At 37.6% G+C, this 19,353-nt stretch overlaps 1 protein-coding gene across 1 annotated transcript; it reads left to right on the top strand.

Annotated features, from left to right (window-relative positions):
- Positions 1-523: 523 nt before the first annotated feature.
- Positions 524-14,782, top strand: LOC140195669 (exocyst complex component 1-like). Its single transcript, XM_072254386.1, has 4 exons — positions 524-650; positions 5,757-5,887; positions 7,154-7,325; positions 14,679-14,782. The coding sequence occupies exons 1-4, from the start codon at positions 524-526 to the stop codon at positions 14,780-14,782; spliced, it is 534 nt and encodes a 177-aa protein (XP_072110487.1).
- Positions 14,783-19,353: the final 4,571 nt, after the last annotated feature.

The following is a 19,353-nucleotide window of genomic DNA, read 5'->3' as shown; positions in this document are numbered from 1 at the left end:
AAAAGAATGTCACCATGGTCCACTGACTGAAAAGTCAGAAACCTAGTTAATACAACAGGGAAATTATAAGTTTGTATTCAATACTAAAGCTACTTTTTTGAAAAAGGAATAGGTGAGAAAAGTTTAAATGTCTTATTATAGTTACTGCAAATCAAATAACAAAGGCACATCTTTTAAACGATAACATTAATCTTGAAGTACATTTTATTTTTATGTTATACAGTGAGTTTCTTAATGGAAAACACCATTAAATCAATATCTCAACTTGGTTTTAAAAACTATAATGGAATTCATATGGATTGTAAATGACTTACTGGACATTTCTCAAGGGAACAATCCAGCAAGAATATTGACTAAAACTGCAATCCAATAACGTTTTGTGTGTCATGGTGTTTAAATCCATAGAAACATCACTTGGTTACCATTATGCAGATTGTATACATGATATCCTCTAATTGGTATTCACATAGCGTGAGTAAATATGTTTGATTAACGTTGTATTTCTGAAAGCCTGCTTAAGGCAATGGCAGCATTACTCAGGAAAGAGTTAAAGAAAGAGGTATTTCATCCAAATGGAGACCGCCTGTTTGCCGTGATTGAAGTCGTAACAGGTGAACAGGAAGATGAAAGGTATTACCTTTGCAGTTCAGGTAATTTTAGTGTTTATGCACAGTAGAGTATCGTTTTTACAATTTCTAAACATTGTAAATGTATTTTAGACAAACTCTAAGGAAATAACTTTGAATTTAATTCAGTTAAGAGTATTTGCATGAGTACTTTATCAAATTAATAGAAATTTTTACAAAGTGGAAACAAACAGTACTTAGTGTCAAAAATATGATGCTGTTCCTAATTAATCACCTTTTTAGTTATAGTAGTTGCAGTTATGTGGACCAACTTGATTAAATCTCTGAAATTCCAGCTTTTTGTTTTAATTGTATTCCTCTTCCTGTTAGTTAACTTATGACTTTCTTGAGCTGGCGGGTCTCTATTGTTTCCTTACTGAAATGGTTACTCATCTTTTCTAGACTTCCTTCTCTGTAAACTGCTGCGGCAGCATCTTGGCAATCATTGTGCACCGTTGAAGTTACTGGACAACTCTGTAGCCACCAGAATCTACTTGTTACAATATCTGTTTTCAATTCTATACGATTGCATTCTTTTTCTTAATCCACTTAAGATGAAAGATGTACTTTTTGTGGTGTACACTGCAGAGCAATGATTTCATTCTTTCTTTAGTTAGAAATCTTCAAAGCCTTTTCCAGGAATTAGAGCACATAATCTAACAATTAGAATAACTTCAGTGTTTTAAGTGCTGTCCTCTAGAAGAAAAATTAAACTGCATTATTGGGTGATTATGGAAAGATCCTTAAAGAAGAAATTAAGAACTTTTCATTAATCAACATTATTTGGTCATTATTTCATTACTGGCTGTGGGATCTTGCTGTGTAATAATGGACAGCCATATTTGCTGCTTTACTACAAATAACACACAAAGTTGCTGGTGAACGCAGCAGGCCAGGCAGCATCTCTAGGAAGAGGTACAGTCAGCAACTTTGATATGTGTTGCTTGAATTTCCAGCATCTGCAGAATTCCTCGTGGTTACTACAAATAACGTACTTTAGGACAGAACTTATTTAATTTTGGGATTGCTCAGTGAGTATATATAAAACAAATTGCTGGACTGTAAGGTTTTAAAGCTGGGGATTACTTGGTATGGACAGAAAGCATAGAGTAGAAAATAGTACTGAAAGGAAGTAAGTCTGCCTAAACAAGGATGACAATTGATTTAGTATTGTTTGTTTCATTTGTTTTAAGAGTATGAGGTGCAGTGAAGAAGTGTTTTTTAACTATTACGTTGTGTCAGTAAAGGAGATTCTTAATGACGTGTGTCAGGCCTCTTTACACTAATAAGAGACTCATCACAGCATATGAAATCAGTAGCAAAACAAGCTTGCAGTTAAGCATGGCTATTGCTGCAGCTATGAGTTAGACTCAGTTACTGGACTGCAATAGCAAGTTCATGAATACAGAGTGCTTGCATGTAACACCCCAGAAGAGAACTAATGCACACCACCTAACACATTACTTTCATCCGAGTTTACTAGACTCTGAAAATCGACTGAAGCTGTCAGGTTTGATCAACTTAATATGTCAGTTTAAATTCATGCTATTTACTAATTCAGAATCAGAAGCAAAGAGGGTTAATAAAAAAAAACATACTACTGCCTTTCTTGTATGGTTCATGGTTGTTGATTTATTTCTTATATTCATGCATTTGCATTTAGGATATGAATGCTTTATTTTTTGCATGTGCAAAGTAGCCTGTAGAAAAAATGTGCAGAGCAGGATTATGTACCCTGAATTGACCACAACTGATTTTGTTTCCTACCGTTTATGTGGAAATCTATTTAAAAGTTCCATCATAGGCAAAGCTAATCTCCACAAATAAATTTCCTCACTGGACTTTACCCAATGGACACTTCTTGGAATAGCAAAAATAAACTACCAATATGCAGCCATCCAGATTCTGTGGTCTATGCAATGCCCATTTTCAATGCTAATAAGCTCCCTAACCCTCCAATAAGCCAGGTAGGACTTTACAATTCTCATCCACCTGGCTCCACCTGTCACCTAGTTAGCCCCCCTTTCCCTCCCCCCAACCTTTTTATTCTGGCATCTTCGCCCTTCTTTTCCATTCCTGAAGAAGGGTCTCAGCCCGAAATGTCAACTGTTTATTCATTTCCATAGACGGTGCCTAACCTGATGAGTTCCTCCAGTGTCCATGCATGTTACTCTGGATTTCCAGCATCTACAGAACCTCTAGTCTAGGAAACACAGGGCCTATTTCTCAAATCAAGAAACACACAAGACTAAACTATACAAATAAGAAGGTTCGTGTTCTTGACAAATCTGCAAGTTTGGATTGAACTGGCATGATGCTCTCAGGAAAATCAAGTGTACCTATTACGGGAAAAAACATACCAAAATTAACAAGTTAAGACTTACCTGAACGCAGCTGTCACTAGCCATTGCATTCTTCATCCTCACCCACTGCTGCACTGAACATGGATTACAACTTCCACTGACTCCCCTGATACATTGTCACCTCAATTCCCCGATTAAAAACTATTATCTCACGACTGATCAACAATTTGTAAACCTGATCAATCTCTTCCTATTCCCAATCAATTAAATGAATATCTGACCCTCTCTTGTAGTTCAGTAATTATGTCATTGACATAGTTGAAGTTGTGGTCAGTGGTGACCTCAGAATGTTGATGGTGGTGAACCAGGCATTGGAAATACAATTGAATGGCTAGAGCCAGTGGTTAGAGATACTCTTTTTGGAAATAGCCACAGCCAGGCATATTTGAGGCACTTTCTATAGTTACCACTTATCAGCCTATGCCGAAATTTCATCGTGGTCTTGCTACATGGATGAGCTGCTTCACTTTACTGAGATATTACATAATGAATTGAATATTTACAAGTTATTCTGGAAGAAGCTGAAAATGACTGTGCCTGTGTCTCTACCCTTGAGAACTACCCCCAACACCAACAACCATCATCCTCTGAGAAAGATATGACTCCAATCACAGGGGCAATTTCCCTGATACACATTCACTTCAGGTTTACCAAGGGTTCGTGATGCCACACGTGGTCAAATTCTACCCAGATGTCAAGGCCTGTCACTCTCACCTCCTCTCTGAAATTCAGCACTTAGGTTCACGTTTGAACCAAGTTTGTTTATTTATTGAAATGCAGCACGGAATACGCCCCTCCAGCCATTCAAGTCGCACAGCCTAGCAGCCCCCTGATTTAATCCAAGCCTAATTATGGGACAATTTTACAATGACCAATTAACCTACAGGCCGGTATGCCTTTGGACTGTGGGAGGAAACCAGAGCACCCGGAGGAAAGCCACGTGGTCATGGGGAGAATGTACAAACTCCTTACAGGCAGTGCGGGAATTGAATCTGTATTGTAAAGCATTGTGTTAACCACGACACTACCGTGCTTCATTTTGTGATGAGTTCTCAAATGGGGTAGTCCTAGCAAAATGCAACTGGAATTGGCAACCAAGACAATTGGAAATAAGGTATTTATTGATAATTCTCTAAGTATAGGTGGAGCCTCAGGACTCATACCACCAGGTTCAGGAATAGTTATTACAGCTCAACCATTAGGCTGTTGAACCAAAGGGGATAACTAAATTCAACTTCACTTGCCCCATTATTGAAATGTTCCCATATAGACTCACTTTCACGGACTCTTCATCTCACGTTCTTGATATTTATTGCTTATTTATTTATTTATTATTATTCTTTCCTTTTGTATTTGCACACTAGTTGAATGCCCAAGTTGGTGCAGTCTTTCATTGACTCTGGTTACTATTCTATGGATTTATTGAGTATGCCCACAAGAAAATGAATCACAGGGTTGTATTTGGTTATGCATATGTACCTTGATAGTAAATTTACTATGAACCTTGAAATTCTAGTTCAAAATATATCAGCAAGATTCAGAGAAAAGAAACAGTATCAGTTTGCTAATGATTGAGACTGGAGAGACATATTGGTGGTAATTAGTCAGGTTTGCCCTGCTTTTCATAAGCAAGATATATATGGTTAGTCTTCTGCCTTGTAGATCACAGAAAATGATGTATATCTAGGATTTTCCTGTCTTATTTCTGTAAAATTTTGTTTTGGAATTAATGAATGCTCATCTTTCCCTTTGTTTGAAACAGTCCATAAATCATAGCAATTTAAAACGTTACTTCAGTCAAAGTCTGGCTGAGGGTGTATAAGACTGAGGAAAAACATTGTATAAAAACTTGACTTCATATTACTTTGTTATAGCTTGTTATTCGTAAAGGAGGTTTTAATATTATGGCTTATGGATGTGTACAATAAATACTGAATCTGATCACTTTTGGAGGGGCGTACTTGTGTAAAACTATGGGAGAACATGAATTGAAGGACACATGAACTACAAATACGAGGGGTGATTGATAAGTTCGTGGCCTAAGGTAGAAGGAGTCAATTTTAGAAAACTCAGCACATTTATTTTTCCTACATTTACACACCTAATCCAGCGGTCATGGAGCATACGGATCCCTTCTTTGTAGAAGTCAGCGTCTTGGACCTCCAGAAGTGGTCTACAGCAGGGGTGATTGATAAGTTCATGGCCTAAGGTAGAAGGAGATGAGTTATTAATTTCAAACTTTCTGCAGTTTCACTCAGAGTTGAACTGCACGGGCATGTAACGAGAGCGGTATAACTCATCTCCTTCTACCTTAGGCCACAAACTTATCAATCGCCCCTACTGTGGACCACCTGGAGGTCCAAGACACTCTTGTTACATGCACGTGCAGTTCAACTCTGAGTGCTAATGCAGAAAGTTTGAAATTAATAACTCATCTCCTTCTACCTTAGGCCACAAACTTATCAATCACCCCTGCTGTGGATCACTTCTACAAAGAAGGGATCCGTATGCTCCACGACCGCTGGACTAAGTGTGTACATGTAGGAGGGGACTATGTTGAAAATAAATGTGCTAGGTTTTCTAAGATTGACTCCTTCTACCTTAGGCCACAAACTTATCAATCACGCCTCATACAAGACAATACACCTATGAATTTTTGTTTAGCCTTACTTTCACCACTTCTCCCTTTGGCAGGATCTGACCGACATTTCTTTTACCATACCTGCTGTATTTTAAGATGTTTAAATGCACTATCTTCTCATTCTAGTAACAAATTGCAAAGAAGTGCAAATAACATTTGTGAAAAATATGATTTCAAGTGAAAATAAACAATTTGAAAAAATCACTACATGGTATCTTGAAGATCTTAAACTTGTGGATGGAAAAGAAGCAAATCAAGTAAGTGGCTGGTGTATCGACCTGATTCATCTTCGTTTTCATTATACAACACATAACACTCAATAACTGGCCCTGCGTCTCCTGAACAAACAACAGGTTCCTCATCTTTTTTTCTCTAGTCCTACTGAAAATGTCGGCTGTACTCTTTTTTTTTTTCCAGAGATGCTGCCTAGCTTGCGGAGTTCCTCCAGCATTTTCTGTATGTTGCTTATGCCTCGTGTTATTTGCTAATTCCATATGGTCAATTTTGTTCTAACTCTTTGAACCATTCGTCCTAAGATGAAGGCTTAGACGTCTCCCCTAAGGGGGGAACACTAACTGAGGGAAACAATAGCCTGCTCCTCTGTCTTCATTCAGACCTAGACTTTTCTCGTTGTTTGGAGGTATTCCACTAGAAGTGCATTCTTCCTACCTGAGACTGCTCGTGTGGTGTTCCTTGGCAAATATATTACAGAGGGGTAGGTTGAGGAGGCTGTGAGTTGTGATAGGTATGACAACAATTACATGCATTTACATAATACTTATAGTTTAAAATATACTTCAAGTCTTCACTGACAATTGGAAGAGTAATTTATGGAAATTTTTTAGAATAATGAAAGATAAATTGAGGCAATAGAATTCAGAGCAATGCTGCAAATGAATGCAAAAGAAACAAGTAAGGGTCTGGCCAATATAGTAGCATATTTGAGGGGAGAGAGCCTCAGGGTTTGTTTCTTGGCTGTCTCACTCTAGTTTCCACTGGGATTCTACCATGTATGTATCTTAATTTCACAGCATCAGAACTGATTACACCATCATAACTCATTGTAACTTCAGTTAAAGAACCATGAAAATATTGCAATCTAGGAGTTATGGTGGACAAGACATGCTAAAATAAAAACAAAATGCGTGATACTCTGCAGATCAGACAGTGTTTGTAGGAAAGAAGCAAACATAATGTTTCAGGACAAAGACTGAAAAATAAAACGAGAGCAATGTATTTGTGCACTGGCATGATAGAAGACTTGTACAGTTGAACTTCCATAAAATTCCCTTTAGTTCTACTGGTTTCTGACTGAATTTCTGGAAAGAGGTTGGCCAACTTTTCTCAGAAATGTTAATAAATACTTTGTACAAAATGATCAAAGTATGTAAATGCCAGAATTTGATTGTCTTCATTTTAGTAAAGTTGAAGAGGGCAGAATATTTTTGAAGTAATTAAAATGAGATGAGCTGAATGATTATAATTTGATAAAAACTAATATCATTTTTATCATGTTTTACTAGGATAATCCACACTTCGATATGCACTTTGATAAAGTTTATGGCTGGGAAAGTTCCAGTACAGCTTCCAAGTATACATTTGTCCGATGTTTGCAGGAGCTTAATCATCACTACCTGGGCAAGAAGATCACATTTGTGAATTTTGATGCTGATTTTCTAATTGATACAAGTTCAAGTATGAATAGAGGGGACTGCATGCTTGTTTTGAATATGTTTGTGTTATATATTTATAACTGTATATGTTTATCTATATGCAAATAACAGTAGCATAATATATTCAAGATAGTTTGTATATCTCATGCCATTATAATCACAATTAACTATTTATTGGCTGTACATTAGATCACAGATCTCAAGAAGCAAAGCATACTTCAGAGAATGAACTATGTTTCCATTATAGCTTTAATGGCATGACAAAATCGTACACCAGGATTCAGATTCATTGATTTTGGGTTTAGATCTATCGGTTACTGAACGAGATATAGAGGTACAATTTGTAACTACATGACTATAGACTCATAGGAAAATGTCTCTGTTCAGACAACAGAGAAATGAACAACACAAGGCTGAAAAACAATTACAGTGGATCCTGGTTAATTGGAACACATTGGGACCGGTATATTTTGGCTCAATTAAGCAGCTGACGCAATTAGCTGAAGCTTCTTGGAAATAGTTAAAAAGGTATAAAAAAAAGACAAACTATCATTTAACTGAGTAACAAATTATGTATTTAAATGAAATACAGAACAAATTAGAACACTACCACAGCACTATAAAACTGTGTGTATTACTTCCTCATAGATATTGATGGAGGAATTAATCCACCGTATCTGCTGTGTTCTTTTGATCAAGTGAACAAAATCAGCACAGACACCTAGTGCAGACAATGGACTGTCTCTAAACAATGCTTTTAACATTGCATCCCCCTAATCTTCATTCTCATTGTAACTTTCAAGATGATTACAGATACCTTCCAATTCTTCATAATTCCTAACTTTGAAGTAACGAAATTGTTTCAATTTTACTCCTGGCTGTTTCTGGCATCTCCAAGCCTGAATGCTTGAGCAGGAGTTCTGAACTGTACTACTGCTTATTACTTGCCAACTATCAACACTCAGGTTGGAGGAACAATAACTTATATTCTGTCTGGGTAGCCTCCAACCTGATGACATGAACATTGACTTCTCTAACTTCCGTTAATGCCCCACCTCCCCTTCGTACCCCATCCCTTTTGTTTTCTCTCTCTCTTTTCTCCCTCTGTCCCTCTCACTATATCTCCTTGCCCATCCTCTAGGCTCCCCTCCCCCTTTCTTCCTAGGCCTCCCATCCCATGATCCTTCCCCTTATCCAGCCTCCTATCCCTTTTACCAAAAAAGCCTCCCAGCTCTTAGCTCCATCTCTCCCCCTCCCACTTTCAAATCTCTTACTATCTCTTCTTTCATTTAGCCCTGACAAAGGGTCTTGGCTCAAAGCGTCGACTGTACCTCTTCCTATAGATGCTGCCTGGCCTGCTGCGTTCCACCAGCATTTTGAGTGTGTTGCTTGAATTTCCAGCATCTGCAGATTTCCTCATGTTTGTGTTTTTTACAACTGGTGCTATTTTAAAATTGTTTGCTCTCATGGACACTACCGCACTTTATTATTATTTCTGCTTTTGCACTACCACTTTTAATTTAATAAATATATATATATAAATATAGAAAAATTTTCTATATTTATCATGCATTGACATGTACTCCTACTACTAAGTAAACAAATTTCATGCCATATGCCAGTGATATTAAACCTGATTCTGATTCTAAGCACGATGTAATATCAAATGACCATAGTGTTGTGTATTTAATATTTCAGTAGTATTTGAGTAATATTGGAAATATATTGATTAAGCATTTTTGTTCAGTTAAATATTTAATTATGGGTTATGTGAAAATAAGTGAATTATATATGTCATGACATTACCATGTCATATGCATACGCCTCGCTTAAAGTAAAATTGAAGTTAGACTCACATCCCTGGTTCCATGTCTTTCTTTTAGTTAGCTTAATATTTTAGAGTTACAAAACATAACCGTGGTGGTGAGGTATTTTTAAAATAATCCCAAAATGACTACCTATCTTTTGAAGTGCAGTGAGACATTTTGAGTTTTTTAAAAGCACAGCAAAAAGTGGTTGAGTTTAAAAAAAGGTGCAGTACATTTTTTTCTTCAGAGTAGCACATTTTCTTTGCAAAAGACGATCGAATTTAAAAAAGGACAGAAAACAGAGAAATTCACGGGTTTGTATACTTTGAGTACTGGGTGATAATAATCACAATTTTTTAAATATCAGAAATAGCTGGCTACATCAGGAAGATAGATGTGTTTGATTGCACAAGGGATAACTGGATTTTGTATACTGAATGGATTGAGCTGTATTTTAACAAAATGAAACAGCCAATGAGAAATGAGTGCCAGTTATGCTGTGTGCATTGGGTTTTAAGGCGTACTGTTTGCTTAGAAGTTTGACTGATCCAAGCAAGCCAGCCTAAGTGAGCTTTGCTGATATCATGAAAGTAATGCAGGGACATTTAGAACCAAAACCATTGTTGATTGCAGAACATTTTAGGTTTCATCAGCAGAATCAGAAGGAAGGGGAATCAATTTCAGTGTAAATGGATGAATTGAAGAGATTATCTGAACATTGTCAGTCAATAATCAGCTTAATGAGACACAGAGATTGGTTAGTTTGTGGAATCTTATAAGAAGAAATTCAAAAACGGCTCCAAACCAAAATACACTTTAAAAAGCAGTTGAAATTGCTGTTTCAGTGCAAACAGAGATGCAACTGAGTTGCAGTCAGCAATGAAAGTGAGTGAGAACAAAATTGCAACTTCTAAACAGAAACTGGCCTGGCCAAACAAATTGTGTTACCGTTGTGGCAGGTGCTCATATATACCAGACCAATTCAGATTTAAAGTTGAAACTTGCAGAAAATGCAACAAAATAGGACCCATGCACAGAACATGTTGGCAGACAAAATAAATGGACTGCATAAGGAAGAGGTAAAGATAAAAAAAAAAATCAAGTTGCAGTTTCAAAAAGAGCACTATTCTTCATGCCGTTGATGAAGAACCTGATGATGAGAGCGACACAAGACTGATTTGCCTTGAGATTTCTGAGTAAAAACTAACAAAATAAGTGTGATGTATTAAATTTTTATAAAACACTGGATAAATGGCTGAACAGTTCAAAATTACAATTTAACCCTTTGTGAGCTTGCAGCGTTAGAGCATCTGTACATGGTAAACACTATAGGTTTGTTAATGTCTAATGCTTGCTGATAGCAACCGAATTCTTTCTTAGTCATAGGCACCATTAACATGAGGATGCCTGTTAATGACTAAATGCTTTTAGTCACTTTGAAAGCTTGGGTGACAGATTCTTTCTTAGTGCCTGTCAAATTGACTTGATGGCTTCTCTGGATTCGAGTTTATCACATATGTAATATTAATTTTCTTTTGTAACCAAAGGAATATTAAGTCCAAAACATTCAAAGGTTCATTTATTATCAAAACATATATCCATTTACAACTCTGAAGTCTGTCTTCTCCAGATAGCCACGAAACAAAGGCAGAACATGAAAGTTATTCCGAGAGAATCATCAAACCCACTACATTGCACAAAGAGTAACGGCATCCTGACCATCAACTCCAAAAGCCTCCTCCCTGCCCAAAATGGAAGAGGAACATCGACCCCCAAAAAGAATCCCTTCCCCTCACAAAAAAATCTAATGGAACACTACAGATGTCAACCCCCAAACGCTCTACCCTCGCAAGAAAATGGAAAAGGAACGGGCGATAAAAAACACAGAATATAAAAACAATTATTCTGAAAAATTCCTGTCCATAAACGCAATAGTCCAATCCATAAAAGCAGAACCACGATACCATCCTAAGATTATCACAGGCATTCTTCAAAAGAGGGGAACGCCGCACGAGGTAGAGAAGTCTACCTGCCTGCCAGGGAGAGCCACACGGTGGCAGGCTGCTCACAGATTCCTTCTCTGGCAGTGATCAAAAGGAAGGCAGTTGACGCTGATCTCTTGCTCGCCTTCTGCATTCACCTCAATGTCTCAATCTTCTTTGATGCTTTAATTGGTGATTAATGAACATTTCAACTGGTAAAATGGAGTCGAACATTGGCTTACACCCTGTCTCAAAGTTTCTTCGCATTGAGGCCTACGAGTACATGCCCACTTTCCCGACTGACTGACTGATAGAGTGACCATTAAAGTGTCTAATTGGTATGCTAGAAGGGTAGAAGGGTTTTATGTCTAAAAGGATATGCTGAACTCTGTGTTAATGAACACACATAATGTTTGAATGTGAGAAACCAGGCTGGGTTAATGGCATGAGAACAAAAGATCAAAGAGTTTGCCTGTCTCTGTGTGTCTCTTTATGCTTGTGGAACTCGTATTTATTGAGCTACCTTTCCCTGGGTTCTTTGGACTTCACCTTGACAGGAAATCGCAATTCCAAGGGTGGTTTCACAAGTAAGTCAGAATTCATATTTTCCCTGACAAAAGCAACAATTAAGTGGTGACTAAGCATCATGAGTATTTAAGTCTTTGTGACCTACTGTGCGGTATTTTGTGTGTTTTGTGCTTTTTATTTTTATGATAATAAATTAAACTTAAGTTGCTTTGTTGTGCTTGTATGCTTATTACCACATCTCCTGGGCACTTGGATTCTTTGGATCTGATCAACCCAGCCGATTACAAGCAAATGGCAAATTAATTATAGTGGAATTGGACACTCTCTCTGCTAATCCAGTCATTCCACAGAATGAATTTGAACAGCATTTCAAAGATACTGAACTGAAGCCTACGGATATCCAGCTAAGAACTGATACTGGAGAAAAGATAACTCCTGCGGGTATGACAGTGTAACAGTGAGATACAACAAACAACAAGGTGTCCAGAGCTGTCAGAGTCAACTCCTACAAGCACCATGGAGGAGGCCTCGGAACCTGAGACTGCTTCACAGCCACAAGCCTCACCAGCCAGCAGAGTGATCCCCCTTGTCAGGAAAGACATTATTCCACAGGAATAAGAAATCCTCCACAGTGTTCGAATCTTTAGGCATGAATGGGGCAATTTAAAATGTTCTGTGTTGTGGATGTCTGTATGGTAGTTGTATTATATAGTATACTGTGAATTAGTTGAGATGCATTCCATATTGCGTTGGAGTTTATAGCTAAGCAGGGAGGACTGTTGTGTATTTAATATTTCAATAATATTTAAGTAATATTGTAAATGTATTGTTTGATTAAGCATTCTTGTTTGTTTAAATAATTAATTATAGTTATCTGTAAAAATAAGTGAATTGCATGCATCATACACACTCGTGTTGCTTAAAGTAAAAACAATGTTAGACTTGCATCTGTTATGCTTTGACCCTTCAAAACATTAAATTAGTTCAAAGGAAGACATGGGAGTCTGGGAATGTGGGTGTAGCTTTGTCTTTAAGTGAGGTGTGCACGTATCACAAGATGACACATGCAATTAAAGCATTTTTGCATATAACCTGTAATGAATTATTTAAAAGAACATACAGACATTATTGGCACCATCCAGTACCTTTCTTAATTCACAATAAGTTGGCTTCATTGCAGGAGATGTGTCATGTAAAGGGGTGGATGGATCTCTAATCAAGTTGTAGTAGTTTCAGCCAGTTATGTCCCCACAGTTCTGGTCCTCCTGTTTTTACCACAGAGAAGCTCAATGTGGCTTATTGGTTGTTGTATTTTACAGTTACAAATGTCATTCTCACAGGAGTTACCTTTTCTCCAGTATAAGTTCTTAGTTGGAGATTTGCAGGCTTCAGTTTGATGTCTTCGAGATGCTGTTCAAACTCATTTTGTGGAATGAATTAAACAGCTGAACCAGTTTCCAATTTCATTTTTAATTGCTTTACCATCCACTTCTGGTGTAAGCTATATTGTTTGTCTATTATTAGCTTTCACACAGTAAATCTTAAGACTACACAATCCTGTGCCCCTCTAATCACTATCAGATCTTTCATCAACAGCATGCAGAATAGTGCAACTTGAAATTTTATCTTTTTCTTTTCTCTGTGTAGTCCATTTATTTTTGTCTATCTGGCATGTTCTTTGTATGTGTCCTACTTTGTTGAATTTTCTGCAAGTTTCGCCTTTAAATCTGCATTTTTTTTTGGTGTATGTGAACCCCTGCCACAATAGTAACACAATTTGTTTGGCCAAGCTGGTTTCTGTTTAGACACTGCAATTTTGCTCTTCCTCACTTTCATTGCTGACTGCAACTGAATTGCTTCTCTGCCTGCATTTTCCATTGAAACAGGAATTTCAAGAGTACTTTTAAATGTAAGATACACTTCAGTTAAGAGCCATTTTTGAATGCTTTCTTGTAAGATTCCTCAAACTAAACAATCTCAATGCAACATTAAGACAATCACTGAACTGACAATGCTCAGATAATCTCTTCAATTCAGCCATGTATGCTGAAATGGACTCCTTTTTGATTTAGCGTAAAGCATTCTGAAATCAACAATAGCTTCAGTTCTAAGTGTTCTTGCATCACCTTTACAATAGCAGCGAAGCTAATTTCTAATTGTTTGGTTAGAGCAGTCAAACTTCAAAACAAAACACAATTCACTGAGCAAAATTGGGACTTGCTTCTGATTGGCAATTTCATTTGCTTCAAAATACCATACCAATAGTTCAGTATACATGAGCCAATTACACATTGTGTAATCAAACTCATCAATCTGTCTGATGTAGCCAGCCATTTCAGATTTTTTATGATTATTATAACCCAGTACTCACTCTTTATGAAATCTGAATTCTTCTGCTTACAGCCTTTTTTAAAAACTCAATGTCTCTGCACATGCTGGGCTGTTTCTATTAAATTCGACTGTTTCTCACAGCTTTTTTTTCAAACGTCTCAGTCCACTGTAACAGGTTGGCACTGTAATATTTGTCCTAGATTGAAAAACTTACAGTATTGACGTGCTCTAGTTCTTCTAAGAAACGGCCCAAAGTTAATTCCACTCTCAGAAAATGTTTACTCAACTACATTATAGTGGAAAAATTCAGGCCTGCTGCCCAAGAATATGGATTAATAGGTTTTTTTTTACCATAAACAAGGTGAGGCCTTTGTTCAGATTAGTATCATCAAACAAATCCATTGATACGATACCAAAGAGAGGAGCTTTGACCCTCCATGTTAATCTATTCCAAGTCTTAAATACATATACTGTAAATTACGGAATCATAGCCATTGCTTCTTAAAACATTTTATTATCCTCACACCAAAAATCATGTATTTCACAATTTACTCGAGTTGGCATGCTAAACCGTAAACATCTTTTGTTTCTTGCTTTTCTGCTGTAAGATTTCAAGTCAAATCACTAACAGTAAAATCTTTGTGGTTGTAAGAACCATCTCACACACAGCAAGACACCTGTCAAAGATAAACAAATTAATTTAAAGCACTATTTTGATTATGCCAGTTTTAAACTTGGATACATTAAGATTGCAACAAGATGGAAAAGTTCAGGGAGGAAGGGATCACTGTGATTCTGAAGTCCTGGAAAAGAAGGAACTTGTGCAGTGAAGCATCGTTTCAACATAATAAGAACGCACCAGAAATCAATAGCAACATTATGCAAACAGACATGCTGCTAACAGCTATTTATTTTTCATTTTCCTGGGTTATTTTCAATTTTCATAGAAGACATTGTTACTTTTACTACATAAAATTTTGTTTAAAATGCCACCAGCTTTTTTTTGATCTGTTGCATGTCTCCATTCTTCACAGACAAATGATGTTCTCATTATTTCTAATGCTATCGATATTCATTTAACATAGGTCAATATTTCTTTGTATTGATCAATAAGTGCTGTAATTTATTTTACTCTTTATGCACCATTTGAATGCTTGGATATTAAATATACACTAGAAGTACAACTTGTACAAGTTATATCTGTTTTGGTTAACATATGAGTTATAATTTGATTTGTTTTACTAACCAAATTGCAATTAATTAATAATTTTATTTTGTAAAATACTTAATTCTTTTGGGTGATAATTCCACACTTGTTCCATAACTAAAGTGCACTTCTCTCCTGATCCTTTATTCCTTTTCTTATAAATGAGAAATAACTAATAGAGTACTGTGGGAGGATAACAAATTTTAACCATTGATACTGCCAAACATGATTTAAAACACAAAAGGAAGAAATGTAAGACTTAATGTTTCACCTAATTGATGAAAAGTCATTAACCTGAGATTTTTTTTCTTCCCCCACCTGGAACACAATTGCCCTACGTGGAAGGAAATCTGTCATCCCCATGCAGTCAACCAAGATATATCCAAAAACCCACTAAAATATGGTTGACTTCATTGCCTCCTTAGTCCCAAGAAAAAAAGAAAGTTCATGTTTGAGCTGTCAAGGATGCACATTTTCTTTTAATTTTCAGCATCTACGGTATTTTGCTTTTATTCACAAATACATTTGAATGTTCTCAGTGATAACATTTCCAGAAGAAAATGTACAAGACTGTAACAACAACTTTAAAATAACGTTAAAGCCCTAGATTCCTAAAGGAACAGACAACATTCACTAGGATAGTTCAATATGTTGCTATTTAATTGAATAACTGCTTAGTGGAAAATGTATCTCATTAAATAATTATAAACACTGCTGCATTAGAAAAGTTCCCTTAACCTGCATTGCTCATTTCTACTCCCTGTCCAAGGTTCATAACCTGACTGTCCGTGTAAGCCCATTGTCTCTGCTTGCTCCTGCCCCACTGAACTTGTGTTCACATACGTTGACACATTAAGACGGAGATGTAATGTAAAGATTTTTACTCATGTATGTGAAGGATGTAAGTAATAAAGTCAATTCAATTCATTCTATCTGCCTTGGTTCAGACCCTTTCGACTTACATCCATGACACCTCACATGGTCTCAAACTCCTCAACAACTTTCAATTCCCTGGTCCTGACCACCTTATTTTCAACAATGATGTCCAGTCCCGATACATTTCTATCCCCTATTAAGAAGTCTTCAAAGCTCTCTGCTTCTTTCTCAGCAAAAGGCCCAGCCATTTCCCCTCCACCACAACCCTCCTCTATCGAGCAGAAATGGTCCTCACCCTCAACAATTTCTCCTTCGACTCCTCCCACTTTCGCCATGGGCACCCGCACGGGCCCCAGCTATGCATGCCTTTTTGTTGGCTATGTAGAATAGTCAGTCTTCCAAGCCTTCAATGGTAATGCTCCCCAACTCTTTTGCAATACATTGATGACTGCATTGGTGCCACTTCATGCACCTATGCTGAGCTCGTTAATTTCGTCAACTTTGCCTCCAACTTCCACCCTGCCCTTAAATTCACTTGGTCCATTTCTGGCACCTCTCTCTCCTTTCCTGATCTCTCTGTCTTTGGAGATAAACTGTCTCCCGACATCTTTTATAAACCTCCCAATTTCCACGGCTATCTTGACTAAACCTCTTCCCACCCTGTCTCCTGAAAAATGTTATTCCCTTTTCTCAGTTCCTTTATTTCCACCACATCTGCTCTCAGGATGAGGATTTCCTTTCCAGGACAACAGGAATGACCTTCTTTCAAGAACGAGGTTTCCCTTTCTCCACCATTGATGCTGCCCTCACCCACATCTCCTCTGTTTCCTGGGCATCCGCGCTCATCTCCAACTCCATCAGCCTCAGCATCCAGCACATCAGGGATCCCACCACACACTCCACCTTCCTTAGGGATGGCTCCCTCCATGATTCCCTTCTTCACTTGTCTCTGCCCACTAATCTCCCTCCTGGCACGTATCCCTGCAAACGAGAGAAATGCTACACCTGCCCATTCACTTCCTCTCTCACCTCCATTCAGGGCCCCAACCAGTCCTTCCAGGTGAGGCAACACTTCACCCGCGAAACCTATTGTAGCCTGTGCTCCTGATGCGGCCTCCTCTGCACTGATGAGAGCTAACGTAATTTGGGGCATTGCTTTGTCGAGCACCTCTGCTCCATCCACCAAAATGGAATTTCCCAGTAGCCGACCATGTTAATTCCAATCTCCATTCACATTCTGTCATGTCATTCTATGGCCTCTTCTTTTGCTACGATGAGGCCACTCTCAGGGGGAGGAGCAACACCTCATATTCCATTTAGGTAGCCTACAACCTAATGAGATTTATCCTTCTGTTAATTTTTATTTTCTTTTTCCTTTTCCCCTCCCCCTTCCCTCTTCTTCTATTCCCTACTTTGGCGTTTTATGTCTTCTCCTCACCTGCTGATCACCTCCTTCTTCCCATTCTCCATGGTCCTCTCTCCCCTCCTATTAGATTCCTTCTTCTTCAGCCCTTTCCTACCTTTCCTATCCACCTGACTTCACCACTCACCTTCTACATTGTCCTCCTTCCCCTCCCCCCACATTTTTATTCTGGAATCCTCTTTCCTTTCCAGTCCTGATGAAGGGTCTCAGCACAAAACATCAACTGTTTGTTCAATTTCCTGGCCTACTGAGTTCCTCCAGCATTTCGTATGGGTGTTGCATTAGAAAGTAGATTTAGCACTGTATATTTAAAATCTTGCTGACTTTTGAATCTGAGCAGAGATTTATGATAGAATAATTTTACTGGAGCTTCGTAACATCTGCAGAGATTCAATTTTTTTGAACTGGAAGCAATGTTTACTTTCCACAGTGTACAGAATATATGATAGACTTGGACAAGAAATATCTAGAAGGATAAAGGCCAAATACACACAAATGGGACTAGCTTAGATGGGCATCTTGATTGGAATGGATGCATTTGGCCAAAAGTCCTGTGCTACTCAACAACATGAATAATTCAGGATCAGCTTTGTGTCTTGAAGTAAACAATAAAATCAACTTAACTTTCCAAGATGTTTACTTTTTTGCCATAACTACCATTACCACCTTTAGATGTGTTATTGAGAATTTCGTATCACTGAACTCATGCTTTGAAAGATTTAATATACTGGACATGTCTGATAACAGAGAACCTAAGCTACATTGGTTACAGCATTTAACTCTTCAAACGATTTGAAAAGTAAACTTCCAAGGATGTGCAAAACAAACTGTATCAAGGTCATCCTAGGATTAATTTAATTAGACCTGCTTCCACAATATTGTGTAGAGTTTGCATTCTCCCTGGGCTGTTGTAAATTTAATATCCTGATGTAATGAAACTTTCAAAAATATAAAAATATCATTTGTCTATCAAAGTAAATGGAGCATTGTTCCAGCATTTATGGCCCCAGATTTCCTCACAGCTTATGTGGCTTTGCCTTTCATAGACTTTTAAGATAGACTCATAACCAGTCCCAATATTGCATGAATTGAGGCTTATAACTTTGTTCTCTCATAATACAATGGTGCAATCTAGATTTACTTGTCAAACTAGGTAACTCAATATTGCTTACCGAAGAGCGCTTAACATAATAAGTGACTCATATGTTTCCTATCAATCTAGAAGGTGGAAAATATCAGTGTGGCCCTTAGTGTTTTGAATCTTTAAAGATTTCAATTAAGCATATCATTATCCATCTTAATACCTCAGTAATGAATGTGATATCAGTCCTTGGAATTATAGATCTCAGTTGTTAATTTTCTACAATGATGGCCGTCCTAATACTGCCATATTCTGAAGGCACTTTAAATTCCCCTCCTAGAAGAATGTACCATGGATCAAGATAGAATCTGCATCTCTGAATAAGGGGGAATAACTGTGAGCAGCCATTTGTTTCAATACAGCGCCCTAGACATTACTCGTATCTCTCACTCATTCTCTCTTTAGTTGATATGGGCATATTGCAAGTAAGATTAGATTTAATACCAAGCTCTTGTCCTTGGGATGGGAGTAGTGAGCATGTCACGGAAAACTATCTTGCTTCTATGGTTTCAGTTTGTGCATCTGGCAGCCTCAGTAAAATAGATCATATTCAAAGACCCCACCCACCCTGGATATTCCCTCTTTTCCCTTACCCCTTCCGGCAAAGATACAAATGCCTGAAAGCACATACCATTAGTCTCAAGCGCAGCCTTTACTCTACTGTTATAGGATTATTGAATGATTCTCTAGTACAATAAGATGGACTCTTGATCTCATAATCTACCTCATTATGATCTTGCACTTTATTCATTAC

Source organism: Mobula birostris, chromosome 3, assembly GCF_030028105.1.
Source record: "Mobula birostris isolate sMobBir1 chromosome 3, sMobBir1.hap1, whole genome shotgun sequence".
In the NCBI taxonomy this organism is placed as follows: Eukaryota; Metazoa; Chordata; class Chondrichthyes; order Myliobatiformes; family Myliobatidae; genus Mobula; species Mobula birostris.
This window is presented reverse-complemented; position numbering and strand designations above follow the sequence as displayed.

Coding starts and splice junctions, on each gene's coding strand:
- LOC140195669 (XM_072254386.1), top strand. CDS start 524: ATGGCAGCATTACTCAGGAAAGAGTTAAAGAAAGAGGTATTTCATCCA. Junction 5,888..7,153: donor ATGGAAAAGAAGCAAATCAA/GTAAGTGGCTGG, acceptor ATGTTTTACTAG/GATAATCCACACTTCGATAT. Junction 7,326..14,678: donor TCTAATTGATACAAGTTCAA/GTATGAATAGAG, acceptor TGATTATGCCAG/TTTTAAACTTGGATACATTA.